This window comes from Hippoglossus hippoglossus, chromosome 23, assembly GCF_009819705.1.
Source record: "Hippoglossus hippoglossus isolate fHipHip1 chromosome 23, fHipHip1.pri, whole genome shotgun sequence".
NCBI lineage: Eukaryota > Metazoa > Chordata > Actinopteri > Pleuronectiformes > Pleuronectidae > Hippoglossus > Hippoglossus hippoglossus.
Genome location: NC_047173.1, coordinates 10,793,075 through 10,808,922, shown reverse-complemented (window position 1 = coordinate 10,808,922; position 15,848 = coordinate 10,793,075). Strand labels below are relative to the sequence as shown.

Here is a 15,848-nt window from a genome sequence, read left to right as displayed (position 1 = left end):
GACACAGTGACAGAGACATTCTCTCTTTTTCACAAATTTTTACTGATAAAAATCTGCTCGCGTTGAGATATAATGTTGTCATGTATCAGTTTAGCCACTAGATGGGGGTGTAGGACTGTTTTAGATCAGGAGCTACAGGCGCACAGACAGGTGAGCAGACAGACAGAGGGACACATCATATTCACAGACAGGTACTGTGGGTGAACAGGAAACCAGGTTTACAGCTGTTTTCTGTATATTTTGGACATTTTTAAGTATTTAAGAGTATCTCTGTGTTAACGCTGTGACATAGAAGATACAGGAGTGTCGAGGCTATGAAGGCGTGGACGGATGGAGGGGCAGGAAGGACTCTGGCAGTTATTTAGACAGTAACACAACAAGTTAAATACAGTATATTTGTATATGTATACAAGGTTAAATTCTACCATGGCCAGCCTTTTGTGTTTTTCTAGCTCCATCCCTCCATCTTTTTGCTGCCCCACCACTTTTCCCTACTTGGGAAATTCTTTTTTTTAAAATGTAGACAGAGAGTGCAGAGGTAATTAATAGAGACAATCAAGCAGACATAAAGCAAGAGAGGGAGGGGGAGGAGAGAGACAGAGTCAGTTTGAAATCAGATGCATACTCTTGTTCAATAAATGATGACCTCTGGCGTCTTCAAATACAGCTCAAGTACAGAATACGGCCCAGTGTCTGCGAGCAAGACAGACTCCTCCTTTATTTGGTCTGCACTTGTGATTCTCTCATTTCTCTTTTTCCATGTGGATACAAAATTAAGAATATCTCCTTTTTGTTTCCAATTTGTCCACTTTTCTTCTTCCTCTTGTCATCGTCCCTCCTTGGGGGTTTCATCCGTCACTCTTTGTTAGGAAAGTGAAGGAAATTACCTGAGACTGTTAACGTCCCATCATCCTCTTTGTCTTTGTTATTTTTCTGCTTTATGTGAGGAGCGTGGTGACATAGATGAAGAGAGGCGTCGGCCAGATACTGATTTGTTACCGTATTCCAGTTAATTATCACACATGATATTTGGGACTGAAATAGGACCAGACAGACAGTGTGAGTGTGTGAATGTGTGTGTGTGGGCATGAGTGTGTGCACCAGCCATCCAGCGGTTGTCAGTTCCAGGAAGTGCAGACACGATCAAAGCTTCTCACTGGTGTGTGTGTGTGTGTGTGTGTGTGTGTGTGTGTGTGTGTGTGTGTGTGTGTGTGTGTGTGTGTGTGTGTGTGTGTGTGTGTGTGTGTGTGTGTGTGTGTGTGTGTGTGTGTGTGTGTGTGTGTGTGTGTAAGGTGTCAGTCAAGCTGTCAGGTCAATAGATTAATGAGGTGCTCGAAATGTTTTACCGTATGAGCACACACACACACACACACACACTCTCCGTGGTACTGTAAATGTGTGCGTCTCTCCTGCAGTGGAGTCAAAGGTTGCATACCAATCTGACTTTCTTTTCTGTGACAGCTTGTCAATCGCTTGTCTTCCTCTCTCGTTGGCAAAAGAACAGCAGGATAGAAAAAGGTTAGAGAGGGAGAGGGAGAGGCAGAGTGAAATTTTTTTGCAGTTTTACCACCCAACTTCCTCCATGATAACACATTACATAAGCATTCCACTTCTCTTTCTCTACTGAATTTATTATTTCTGGTACTTTTGTTCCAACCATCTTTTAATGAAGACCACAAAGTTGACATAACACCTTATCTTTGTCTGTGATCTCTCTCGCTCTCTCACACACACACACACACACACACACACACACACACACACACACACACACACACACACACACACACACACATACACGCATGCACACACACACGTGCACACACACTCAGAGCGAGTCCTTGAGGTATTTCTGCGGGTTTCTGTGTTTTAACTGAAAATTAATCTGCTACCAAATCGCTGCGAGAGGAAGTTGGAGGAGGAATGAAGAGCAGGGGGGAAGAGGTGGAAGTAGAGAGTGTGTATTTGGAGTAGAGGGGTTAAAGGTAGCAAAGCTTAGGGAGAAAGTTTATATTTGACAGCACAGCACCTCTCAGGCTTTTTCTTGTCTTGAAAATCTCCAGATAAAATCACATTAGAGCCCTTTTACATGAATCTGTTGCTTGTGTTCAGGACAGTGCAGATTGTGTGTTTGTTTTTTGAACAGAGGAGTAATTTGCCGTAGAATCAGTTTAAAAGAGGATGTATTGGAAATTCAGACCACAGTGTTGATAAAACGTATATGTTTTATTATTATCTTTAAATACAATGTCCTGTTGTTTGTGTGTACAGTTATTAACTGTCAGATACACTCTCTTACAGTCTGTTAAGTCATCATGTGGAAGATTATTGCTTTTGGACTAACCGCTAATTTTATATACGTATCTAGAATGGCACTCAGTAGACTGCATACCTCTGCCAAGGCGCACATTTCCCCTTATGGACCCACATTTCTATTGACAGATCCAGATTTTAATTAGGATCTGCACCAAATTGCACACACTCATAAATATTAGTCCCCTAAACATGCCAGGTTGTTTTCATCAAGATCCATGAAATATGATCTGAAAAATTAAAGGAAAATGTTGATAAATTCTCGCAATGTTAAGAAAGTGAAAGAGAATTATTAATCTAAACAAATTACTCTGTTGATGAGTATTTGTCTCCTTTTGTCTGTGCAGATAGAAAACCTCCTGGATCAGCTGAGGGATAAAGAGAAACAGCTGGCCGGCCTCAAAGACAGAGTCAAGTCTTTACAGACGGACACGTCCAACACCGACACAGCACTGGGAACACTGGAGGAGGCTCTGGCCGAGAAGGTACACACACACACACACACACACACACACACACACACACACACACACACACACACACACACACACACACACACACACACACACACACACACATGTTGCTGGTCAACCTCAGGTCAACTCCCGAGCAATTTTAATACATCAATAAAACCACTGTGAGCAAACCTGCCCACCTCCCACACAATGTTCAAATGACTCTGGATGAATGGAAATGAACCAATAATCACATTGGCTGTTTCCATTCACTGCCTATATTTAAAAAAGGTCTCAAACAGCCATGCCATTTATCATTGTTTAGGCCTAAGCATTCAGGTGCCACAGTCATGAAACAGTCACCTTAACATGGGAATTGAACCAGCAACCGCCTGTGTTTAATGATTCTTCTGGCTGCTCCACGTGAGGATTCTTGACCCCGTTTCTGGGAAACCAACGTTTACACCAGCAGAAGTGTTAAATGAGGATATATATTTTTCTCTCTTCAGCTCGATTATGTTACCAGCTTCATCTCCTTCATCGCACTTGCACACACACAGGAAACCGGGCTATTAATTGTCCGGTGACTAATATTCAGGGTGTCCGCGAGATGTGTGAGTGTTGGCAGGAGGACGCGGCCGACAGCTCCCGCTTCACTCAAAGGACTTTTACAAGCTTTTCTTTCCCTCCTTGATTTTCATTGTTCTGGTGCTTAAGAATATCTCATTCTTTTTCTCCATTTTTCTTACCTCTCCATCCTTCTCTTCCTCTCACATTAATTGTTCTCCTTTGTGATATATAATGTAAATACATGTTTTTAGTTTTTTCTGTCCGTCCGTCCATCCCCTTCTTTTGAACAAGAATTTTGTTCAAATTCTGACCAGTTTTCACTCGGACTCAAAGATTAATCGATTCAATTTCAGTGGTCAAAAGTCATGGTGACCTCATGTGAGTCTGGAAAATAAATGCATGCATACTGAAATAGCACTGAGTGGTGGGGGCATACACCCGCAGGGCAGTAATTCCAGTTATCCCATGTCATGCTTCAATTGTATGCTCAACACTCAACACCCTGTTTGTGTTTTATGCTATTTAAGTTCATTGTTATATATTATCATTGCATACTGTATAAATAACCTGTAAGCCATTAAATATGAGTGTTCTTTAAAATATGAACATTATGATTTATATGTTGTTTTAAACCAGAACAAATTAAATCTAATTAGAATTTGCTTGTTTGATGTATTTCAAGTCCAACTTATACCGTAGGTCTCACACACACACACACACACACACACACACACACACACACACATAATTCTGTGAGAACTGACAATGACGTAACGCTCTCCCTCGCCACTGACACTTAATCTTATCACAATCTACACGTCTCACCTAAATTCTTACATAAACCATAAAACCTAATTAAATGTCCTCACGGCCTAAAAATGTCCACAAGACTCAAATCCATCCTCGCAAAGATGGAGGTTCACACAGAACAGCCTGTGCACTCTCTGGGTTTGTCTGTGTGTGAACTTTTGTACTTTTCCTTGAACCGGCCGCTGTGTTGTTCTATAGCTGGAGAGCCTCTATAGTGTTTTAGTGGTTGTGATTTTTACATCTCGTGCCAGGATGTATTACGTGTCTAAAATCACTGTTGGCTGTTAGATCCTGTCAAAGCTGCCATGTGCATAAAGTTTAATGTGACTGTTATTGGTATAGAAACTTGATATTGAGTGACTGTGAGTGACTGTTGGAGTGGAAGAGGTGATTTTTAATTCTCTGTGCGCTTCTCTCTTTCCATCACTCCTACTAATTTACCTTTTTCTCTCCCCTTCTTTCCTCTTTTGACTCTTTCTCTTTCCTGTCCTTTTAACTCTCATCCCTCCTTCATCCTCTCCTCTTCCTCGTCCCTCGCTGAGTTCAGGAGCGAATCATCGAGCGCTTGAAGGAGCAGCGGGAGAGGGAGGAGAGAGAAAAGGGAGATGAGATAGAGTCCAGCAAGAAGGAGCTGAAGGAGTTGAGGGAGAAGGTTTCCCAGCTGCAGGCTGACCTGGCTGACCGTGAGGTAGAAGACACACACACACACACACACACACACACACACACACACACACACACACACACACACACACACACACACACACACACACACATCCATATCTGTGCTATAAGTTAGAAAAACACACACGCTCCTTCTCTGTGTCTCTGTCAAGAAAAACACAGTTGAGCTATCACTGTAGAACAGACCTTGAATCCTCCCAGGGTCCTCGTGCTGAAGGACAACAACGATAAAACATTCACGTCTCCTTGACAACAATATGCAAAACCCCACAACCAATGAAAACCGTGATGGGAGCTGAATTGTTCTTGTTGTGACCCACATGATTCATTCAAAACAACGGAGCAGAGGCAGAGAATGACAAAGCATTTTCAGAGGTTGTGTTCTCTCTATTCACTGTGCAGTGGTTGGACTGCATAATTAACCACTGCAGGAAAAACAACATTTAGCAAAACTGGATTTTATCTGAAATTTATTTTAGCACTATTTCTCTCAGGAGAGATAAGCAAGTGTAAGCCCAGTGTTAAGAAATCTTTATTTTTTTTGTCCACACTACCCTGCATCATGCAAAAGAAGAGCCACGTTTCAAACAAGTACCAAATCTCAACGACCTTAGTTTACCTACATTACAATTTTTCATAAAATCTCTATAAACTGAAAATAGCTTCAACAGTCAGTGACATCTAACTAGAAGTCCATCTGACCAATCAGAAGGCCTGTTCCTTGTTCTTGATTGTACATGCTCCCTTTCATCAAATCGGTTCCAATTCACTTTTTACGTGTTGTTTAGTGTCAAGTGGAAATGTAATAAGTCCCATTACCGACAAACGCAGACATGCACACCAGAGTGTGGTTTGCTTGGAATTTTCTTTCCGAACCCGACCGAGCCAGAGAGGAAATTAGCCACGCCCAACCGCAACCCGGCAGGTATTCTGTTCTTTGTGTCCGAACCTCACCCAAGCCTGCTGTTTTCCCCAATTACAGGCATCAAAAACTCCAGTAGATAGCCCAGCCAACACGACTGAACCCGAGCCTAACCAGAGGATAATTTCTGGCCCCACTCACCAGGTCCCGACGGGCTCGGGTCGGGTATCCACACTCTAATACAGTTACATGCTTAAGGAAAACTATCTTCAGATGTGTGGAGACCAAAAAAATTACATTATATCACATAACTTGTGTTTTCAGGTACATTTTGTGTTATGAGAAGGAACAGTTTGACATTTTGGAAGATAAAATTACTTCAATCAATTAGATGAGAAGTTGAATACCACTGTTGTTACTGTAGCAATATATGTAGCTATAGACAGGAAGGTGGTCCCCACATAAGCACATGTTTTTTTAACCACTCTCGCTATTTTCAGTCTTTATGCTAAGCTAAGCTAACACCTGCTGGCTGCAGCTTCTTAAAATGCACATACTGGAAAAAAAGATTTTTGCTTTGTCATTATTGGGTCATAAAACCTGTGTCTCTGCCATTATTTCAGTTCAGAAATACATGTTGAAACTTAGGCAGAAAACAAGCATTCCTCTCCGCGCTGCTAAACACAGATGTGGGGTTTTGTCTGACAACTGCAATATATATGGCTACCTAAATATAATCAGAGTTAGCAGCGAGGTCCCTCTGACCAAAGCCCAGTCAAACATGATGATCCCTAGTCTGGAGTTGGTATTGTCAGTCAAGGGTAAAATTACATGTCTGAGCGTCGGCCCTTCTGGTCCTGCTGGTTTCTGATTCACTGCCCCTACCAAAAGAGGAAAAGACCAGAAAAGAAAGGGAGTGAGAGACTTCACGGATGGAGGGATTGAGCTGGAAGAGTGAGAGAGGAGACAGGTCATGGGAAAAGGTTTTGGAGAACAAGGTACAGAGACAGTATCCTGACTGTGTAGGGAGAACTTCACGGATAACTCCAGTTTCTTAACGCTTTGATTTAGTTTTTATCATAGTAGATGTGATTTTTATTATAACATTGAAAAAATCTCCTTAAACAACATTCAGGTTTGCAGGTAAATTTCCTGGTTCAACTTTGACTTTGTTGATCAACATTTTAAACATAAGCCATAAGCACAAGAAAATACAAATAAAAATAAGACCCAAGTTGGAATAAACCACCGTTTATTTATGGGGATTAGTGCCAACACTGCTGCTGCCCCTAGTGTTCAGTAGTAAGAGGTTTGCGGTGTTCACTCCATTACTCCTCTCCCTTTTCAGACATCTGTGTTGGACCTGAAGGAGAAGGCGTCCTCTTTGGCTTCCTCCACCCTGAAGAAGGACAGCAGGCTGAAGAGTCTGGAGATCAGTCTGGATCAGAAGAGAGAGGAGTGTGTCAAACTAGAGAACCATCTGAAAAAGGTTAGAGAAGACCATAACTCGAGGGAAATACCTGGTTAATCATGTAATTATAAAAACATAAAAAACAAGATGCACTCACAGAGGTCATTAGAGATTTTTAGCACATGTTTTAGGCAACGTTCGGAGCAAAAACACATTGACTGAATTGCCGAAAACGATGCTCAATGATGGCCATGATGGTTCAATTAAACATCGCTCATCATGCAAATCTCTGTGGTGAAGAAAGCGCCGTGCAGACAGAAACACAACTGAATCGAACTGGACAGTTTTACACTTAAGAACCTCTAATCTCACTTTTCTTTCTCCCCTAAATTGTTTTCCCGTAACTTTTTTCCAAGCACAGCAGTCATCTCTCTCACTGCTGTGCGTGCCTGTGTGTGCGTGAGGGCATTTGTGTCAGTGCGTCTGTGTGTGTGTGTGTGTGTGTGTGTGTGTGAATGTGTGTTTTCATATCACATATTCTCTCCCACACAGCAGCCCATAAAATGGTGTGTGTGATGGCTTGCTGACAGCGTTACAGTCATTTTCACAGAGTAGAGAAGACAGCACCACCACCACACCCTGAATTTGTGTGTGTGTGTGTGTGTGTGTGTGTGTGTGTGTGTGTGTGTGTGTGTGTGTGTGTGTGTGTGTGTGTGTGTGTGTGTGTGTGTGTGTGTGTGTGTGTGTGTGTGTGTGTGTGTGTGTGTGTGTGTGTGTGTGTGTGTGTGCGCTACAGAGAGAGTGAGAATGTGTATGAAGGCGTCAGTGAATTTCTGCTGTTTCTCTCATTTTATCCAAGTTGATTTCTTAGTCTCTTTCTGTTGCCATGGATGGGAAAAGAAGACAGAGGACTTATGCTTGTGTGTGCAAACTGATTGACATTGTGTATGTGACATTCTCTGTGATGTTCCTTTTTTCCCTTTTCTTATTTATCTTTCGCTCCTTCTCGGTTCTCCTCCACCCAGATCTCCTTACAGTATCGTCAGACACCCAAACATTTCCTCTCCACAAAAAAGACCTGTAAAAACTGTTGTGCACTTCCAAAACTAATAGGGTTTATTCATTGCAGGACCAAGACATGTGTGCGCACGCACACACACACACACACACACACACACACACACACACACACACACACACACACACACACACACACACACAGTCACTCTGTCCCAAGAGCAACATTTGCTTCTGGGAAACACACACAGCTGTTCTAACCTCTAAGCTGGTTATAACTCGTTTTTGTTTTATTTAATTTCTTTCTTTTTCTTCTTAAGAAACCAATTATGTTTAATTTTTGTTTACTCGTGTTTTAATCTTTGTACAAATCAACATCATGGGAGTTTGCATGGTGTGTTCATTCATAAACAAATCATCAGTGAGCCAACATAACATACTGTCACTGAATAAACACATTTATAACTCAATACATCAGTCCATTCCTTTTGACTGTGTACTATCAAAACTATTTGCATCCCTTTGTTTAGTGCTAATTATCATATGTTACCATGCTCACACACTCTACTAAGAAGGTGAACATACTAAACGGTAACTGCTTAACATGCCCCCTAGCTTCTTTACCTGCTAGAATGTTAAAATTGTCGCTGTAAGCATGCTGATTAGCTTTTAGCCCAAAGGTCCATCGTCAGTAGCCTCCAGCCTCACAACTGCGGCTGCAGACTCTGCCGTGTTGTTTACTCGTTTTTACTGGAAAATGTGCTCATTGGTTTGTTTCACTATAATTTTATTCCTTCACCTATTAAAATTGTAAATTAAAACAAATTAATACATGTATTTTTAATTAGAAACAAAGGAGCCCTAAATGTGTACATAATCCTTGAAATTCCTGCGTGCTTCATAAATACTCTTTGTTTGTATTAGCCAGGCTTGTTATTAAACACCTTAATTTCATTTAACTGCTTGAACTACCCTTTTAATGTAAAGCACATTAAACTGCGTTTTATCCAATAAAAAGTGCTATTAAATAGAGTTTAATATTTTATAACTGTTGAGGCCACATTTTGTTAAAACTGGTGTGTGATTCTAAACGGATTCCTCAGCAAAGTCACTTTGCACAATCCATCCCCCACATCTGTAACACACATTCATATTGGCTCATTCCTCTTCAGTGTGAACTTATTGCCTTCATCAAGTTGTCGGTCACCTCGTTTTGAAAGCTAACACACTCGGTTTATTTTTAATATTTAATTTCTTTTCCAGGCGCAGAGTTCAGCGACGGAGTCAAAGGGTAGCACTGAACTCTCTGAGCGCATCTCCTGCCTGGAGCAGGAAGTGACCCGGCACAAAGAGGATGCTGGGAAGGCCCAGACCGAGGTGGAGCGGCTGCTGGAGATCCTGAGGGAGATGGAGAATGAAAAGAATGACAAGGAGAAAAAGATCCACGAACTGGAGAGGTGAGGATGAATTGAAAGGGAGGGGGATGGAGAATTCGAAGAGAAAAATCCTTAAAAAACTGAATTTCAATGTTCCTGCATCACTGTACATCCTCTATTAACCAAAGTCAATACAGACAAACCAAGGCTGTCTTCACTTATTAAAATAGTTATTAATGCAGGAAAAGGCTCTGCTCTGTTGTCCATTTTCCATTCAATTTCAGGCAACATACTGTTGGTAATCCTTCCTAAATTACTAATCCTTTAGTTTTCTCTTGTTCTCACCCTTTTCTCTCCCTTGTTTCTTCCCCTTACTCCTTCAATTCCCACTTAATTTATTCTGTCATCACTCATCTCTTATTATATTCCTCATTTTACCTTATTCATGTGTGTGCACGCATAAATGAATGTATGCATACATGTGATTGTGCATCTGCGTGAGTGGGTTTTTGTTTGTTTGTTTGTGTGTGTGCGTGTGTGTTTGTTTGTGTGTGCGTGCCCATCCCACCTCAGAAATCCCTCTGCTTCTCATCTGTGGCGTTCTCAGCAGTCGCGAAAACAGGCCCCCGCCTCCGCTGCGTCTCAGCAGCCTAAGGGGGGGCTGGTGTGGGACTACCTGGGCACGTGAGTGGCTGGCGGCCCTGTCAGTCAGATAGACCGATGCACGGCACAACTCACTTTGCTTGTCAGAGGGCGGGATATGAAAGCACTATGATAACAAGCACTCCCATGTGGAAAAGCTTCTGTAATGAAACACTTTGTAAGTCCTTCAAAAGTGAACTGTTTTGTTCAAAGTACCTCAAGTATCCAGCACCACAGGATCACGCGCTGCCATCTTAGATGAAGTACATGAAGGAAATTAGAATATTGTCTGACAGCCTCTAACTAGTATAGTCACATTGTAGTTATTCATCAACTTAAATGTTAATAATAAAATCATCACTGTTACAAGCCTGTTCTAAAGTATTCTGCAAAGTAGAAATCCTTTAGAGTTGGAATGATAAGTCGTGTCAACTGCAGACGGAAATTCAAACAGTTATGAATCTTTATTTTTCATTTTTTGAAAAGAAAAATGCTCAAATTTGCCACATATCTTTGAATTTTTGACGATAAATTGGATAAAAGAAGCAATTGGATGTCACCTTGAGCTCTGGGAAATTAAAAATGTTCATCTATTTTCTGAATTCTATAGATTTAATTAAACTCAGGCCATTTATAACTACTGTAGATATTTGTTATGAATTTTTTTTTCATTTACACGACCTTCGTTTTACAAGATGAGATCACAAAACCGACTGCAAACGCTGTAACAAGCGTGCTACAACCATGATCTGTCAAATAGGAGCGACGAAGGCTGTGGTCCAAGTAATATAGGGTAACGCAGACGCCTGTGAATGATGGTAATGTGGTGCAGTGATGCTAAATTTAGCTGCACACTTGTAATTAGACCTCGCAGTGCAAACCGAACACAGAGAAACCGATATATGGTTTGTTGTTGTTGTTTGCTCATAACACAAAACAACAGCAGGCTTGCATGAAGTCCTTTTTTTTAAATCTGCCCTAACGCCGAGGTGTGGACAGGGCGTCAATCAGCACACTGAGAGATAATCAAAATAATTGTTAGTTGCCACCCTAAAACCCATTTTTTTTCACATTTTGACCTGTCAAGAGATTTCTCCTTTTCCACATGGGACCAAGCTGAGTATGTTCACTAATAATCACCATCAAAGAGTTGCAGCATTGGATCAGTATTCACTCAGCCTCCATTGTGGCTCACTTGGCCTGTTCGCTGATCGAAAAAAAAAAATCCCAGACAGATCATTAATCGGCGCGAGTTGTACTCTCTCACACGTCTGTGCCATCAGCAGAGGTTTTTGTCATCTGTTGTAGTTGCAGTGTGACGAGCCAAACTGCTGTGAAAAGTTTGTCAAATGAGGGCGAGGTTCGGCACCAGAGTCTTTGCTGTGCAGCCTGAAACTCTTTGAGCCTCTGCTCCTGTCAATGATGCAACTCTTTCATTTAGTGGCTCTGTTTTCACGCTTCACTTTTGTTTTACTTTCAGCTGCGGATGCTTGACTCGCAGAGTTTAACACGCTCTTTTTCTTTCATTAGGAGTCTGGACAATGAATTCACTGTATTTTTTTTTTTTTTTTTTCATATTAACAGCAATGATATGTTTGTTTCTAACTGATTTTCTACTTTCTGTGTAATTTTGGATCAACCTGTCCGTCTTTTGCTCTGTACGTCTGCTGATGGTCACTAAATCTCACTAATTAGCTCGTCTTAATCTCTCTTCTCTGTCAGTTTCTATCAGATTATGTGTCTGCCTGCATGTCTGCCTGCATGTCTGCCTGCATTTACCTGTCTCCTTGAATATCTGTTTTACTCTGTCTGTCTGTGTGTCCTTTCATGAGCATCTCTGTGTGGACTAAAAAAAATCAACCTCTTAAACTAGTTTTTCAAATCGTGGCCAAGAGTTCAACAACAACATTAATAAGCAGTTTGAAGTTTACTCAAAGGTTAAGTTTGGTTGTGTTCTGGTAAACTTTGAGGGTTAGATGTGTGAGAGCGTTCTTTGGATATGAAGAGAAAATGGTCTGTCATTCTGTCTGTTTGTATCTTTGATTTCTGAACTCTCACATGCCGTCTGCCTGCTCCATCTCTCTTTCTGTCTCTTTAATCTTCCTTGGACATGATCTCTACTCCCACTCTGAAGTCCTCACCCCCACCTCACCCGCTTTGCTTCTTGCTCTCTGTCTGTGCGTTTATTCGTTTGACTAAGACTAATGGTTCTTAATGATTTTTGGGGGGAGATTCAGTATTTCCTCACTGTGTCTCCGTCTGGACAGAAGCAATAGACTATTAATAATTCAGCACCTGCTGACTTAAAAGTCATGGATTTAAACTGGAAGTGTGTGTGTGTGTGTGTGTGTGTGTGTGTGTGTGTGTGTGTGTGTGTATGTTTAGTCTGCCAGTAGCCACAGATGCAGATTTACAGCAGTGCTAAGTTTGAGGATAAAATTGTAACGTTACCGTTTAAAAGTGTAGGTATTAGAGGTATTAAATTTAGTCCGCACAGTATGTTCGGAGACTTGCATCCTATTATAGTTAAATTAATATTAAGTAGACAATTTTCCTTTTCATTGAAAGACCAGCACACACGTTTACTTTGCTGTGAAGTAATTGGTTTGTAGAGCTTATATTAGAACATGCGAAGATAGGTTTGCTTTAGCTGTTGGTTGTATGATGAGGGAAGCTGTATCTCTGGTTAACTCAACACTGTGGTTAAGCATTAAAGGTGCTATATGAAGTATTTGCTATTGCTACAGAGCCAACATTAGCATTAATAGCTGTTGACTTTCCAGTCTAGAGGAAATGTTCAGCATCAAAAGTAATTCCTTTACTTGCCAAGAGCTGTCTCTGATGGTCGAAAATAAATGATAGAAAAAAGATCTCCCCCACATTGTCCAACTGGAAATCAGGTACTAGACCTTCATCAGGCAAACAGAATAAAAAAAAACAGAATGATAGAATGAGCATAAAAAACTACTGTCAATGTACCCCTGCGCCATTTTAACCTAACTCCTATGTTGCTGGTTGTCCACAGATGTCTTATGCTTGGTGGTGTGGAAACCTTTTAACAAACATAGTGTGTTTTAAACTTTTTTATATAGTTATTAACTAGTCTAAGCATTGGCCCTACTAATACAGACTTTATCCCAGGGCTACATAACCCTGCCGTAAATTCTTAGACTTAGCCTGGAGCTAGCAGGTATGTCAGAAGAGGATAAATTCGCCCTTAGCCAACTCTTAGCTTGGCACCACGACTAACCCTGGGCTACGAGTGAACACCGGGAACGTTACTAATGAAAAGATCAGATGTGGGTAAAATAAGAGTAAAAATAAAGCCTCTGTCGTTCTCCTCTAGTGTAAAAGCAGCTGTAATGGTACCAGGTTATTTATTTCAGTAACTAGGATGGTAATTGGAGCAGACTGGGTGACTTCACACTGAGGGGAAATGGAGCTGAAAATCTGCCCTGATGGCCAAAATAAAGGATTTGGATGGAAGAGTGGAAAACAGAGAGAGAGGGAAAGAAAGAGGAAAAGGCAAAGGAAGGTGGTGGTGGAGGGAGAAAAACAGGGAAATAACGGGTGGAGACGTTGAGAGAGAGAGAGAAGGAACGCTGAAGGCAACATAGCGCTGATAGAGAAACAGAAAATGAAACTGACAGAAAAGACTGGCAAGGGAAAAAATGGAGAGAAAATTAGAGAAAGGGGAAAGTGGTTTGGAGATATGTAGAATATAAACTTGAGTAATGGGAAATTAGTGAAGTTTATTGCGTGTTATATTGTTCTGTAATGGACAATTTGTCTCTGGCACGCTGACACCTGTGTGCGTTCCCAGGCATAAGCTCACCCTGGAGTTTGGGCCGTGCCAGTTTCAGGAGGAGTGATTGTGTGGAATACTTTTGGGGCAGACCAAATTAGGAAGTAAATTTTCTTCAAATTTCATATCTTAACGTTTGCATGTCGTGCGCCTTTTTAATAGACTTTTCCACCGTTCCACAATCCGCTCACTGTCCAAGTGACCCCAGGAGGAAGCCAGAGAAGTGGTCTGCAGTGTCCAAACTATTGAAGAAGAAATAATTGGTAGTGATCGCCGTCTCAGCGTCTGCTTTGATTGGCTAATTGCTCACTTTCCATGGGTTGTTATTGCATTTTCATGTGTTCCCTTAAAGTGTAGCTTCAGTTTTAAAGTTCAAGTTTTGGCTTAAGTGTTTTTCCCTGGAGATTCAAAATAATCCTTTAGAACAGAACACACTGCTGGGAGGCGGGGCTAAGAAGCAAATACGTCATACCAATTAGCTTGCTAAAGCTAAGTTATCTAGGTTGTCTAGATATGAGAGACGACTCCAGTAGCAGTAGAAGTAGAAGGTTTTTCATCTCTGTGGTTTCCTGACGGCCAAGACCATGGTCGTCCTGAGCCGTTTGAACCGCCGGCACAGGTGGGCGCTGCTGAGACAGCGGGGGCTGAAGCAACCGTGTCGGAGGAGCGGTCCTGAGCTGTCACAGGCATAGGCGGCCATCTCAGGTAGTAGTTCAAACGGTGTGTGTGTGTGTGACAGCTGTGTCTGAAGACATGGGGGGGGGGGGGGGGGGGGGGGCAGAAGAGGATGGGATACGTCTCTGGATGGTAGAGGATGTGTGGTTGAGGGTTTTCCTCTCAGGATAGATTTCAAAATGAGTGCCGCTCTCCAGATTCCCTCAGAGGGTGTCACCTTTTGGAATATATATAAATGTCATAATGCAGAGACGTTATGAGCCATGTTCAACCCATAAATGTAAAAAAACAAAATCTATAAATTTGGTTTCAAATGTGATATTAAAACTAGCATTAATGTGTTTCATCAAAGAATAGTCATATAATCTAGTTGGGCTAAAAAAACACATTGAAGTCTGCGTTATCTCTTTATATGCTCAGAGGTCATGCTTGTCGAGGTCCTATAAGGTAAGCGGGCGTCCAAGAAATGCCTGCATTTGACTGATCTGTCTGTGTGGCCGTCTACCTGCCTGCCCAGCTGTTTGCCTGGCCATGTCCCGTCTGTCTGTCTGTCTGTCTGTCTGTCTGTCTGTCTGTCTGTCTGTCTGTCTGTCTGTCTGTCTGTCTGTCTGTCTCTGTCCTGTCTCTCATCTCTTTCCTCTTTGAAGGTTGATCAAGCTGACTAACATAACGCTCAACTCCTCTCTCCCCTCTCTCACCTTTTCCTGCTCCTTCTCTCTTTTATCTTTACAATGCAACACTGTCTCCCGCTCTACCCAGTTTTGCCTCGAGGTTAGTACCGCATGCCTATTTTTCTTCCATCCATCTTCCATCACTGTCTCTCTCATCTCTCTCCTTCATTGTCATACTCCTTGTCCTTGCATCGAGACACTCTCTCATCTTGCTCACTCCGTCACAAACTCTTTTAATCATTCTCATCGTGTCTGTCTGTCTTTGAGGGAGACACCTTGACTCTCCCTCTGCTCTTGTTCTCTGACACATCGCTGCTATATTTCAAGAGGAAACATTATTGTCTTGTTCTTTCACCCTTCATTTATAACTCTCTGCTAGTCTCATCACTACACCAGCATTTGAACTTTTAATGCAAGCGCTGACTTTAATAACTTTAAATTTGAGGCTCCCACAGCAAACAAGCAAAAAACGTTGCCACGGCGAGTTGCCATTATTAACTTGGACAGCCGTGAACTTTTGCTCAGAGGTCTTCTTACTTCTTCTGGGTTTCGGTCTT

At 41.8% G+C, this 15,848-nt stretch overlaps 1 protein-coding gene across 11 annotated transcripts in view; it reads left to right on the top strand.

Annotated features, from left to right (window-relative positions):
- Positions 1 to 15,848, top strand: part of LOC117757376 (ELKS/Rab6-interacting/CAST family member 1-like) — a 113,038-nt gene that overhangs the window by 32,989 nt on the left and 64,201 nt on the right. For 5 of the 11 annotated variants that reach the window (XR_004613100.1, XR_004613101.1, XR_004613102.1 and 2 more), the window contains 6 exons: positions 2,661 to 2,798; positions 4,696 to 4,836; positions 7,043 to 7,183; positions 9,386 to 9,579; positions 10,072 to 10,182; positions 15,380 to 15,391. Coding sequence is in view for 6 of the 11 variants with exons in the window: in XM_034578474.1 (XP_034434365.1) it covers positions 2,661 to 2,798; positions 4,696 to 4,836; positions 7,043 to 7,183; positions 9,386 to 9,579; positions 10,072 to 10,182; positions 15,380 to 15,391 (737 nt within the window). In the remaining 5 variants the exon portion in view is untranslated. The remainder of the gene's footprint in view (positions 1 to 2,660; positions 2,799 to 4,695; positions 4,837 to 7,042; positions 7,184 to 9,385; positions 9,580 to 10,071; positions 10,183 to 15,379; positions 15,392 to 15,848) is intronic. The other 6 variants (XR_004613103.1, XM_034578478.1, XM_034578476.1 and 3 more) reach the window with 2 other exon arrangements.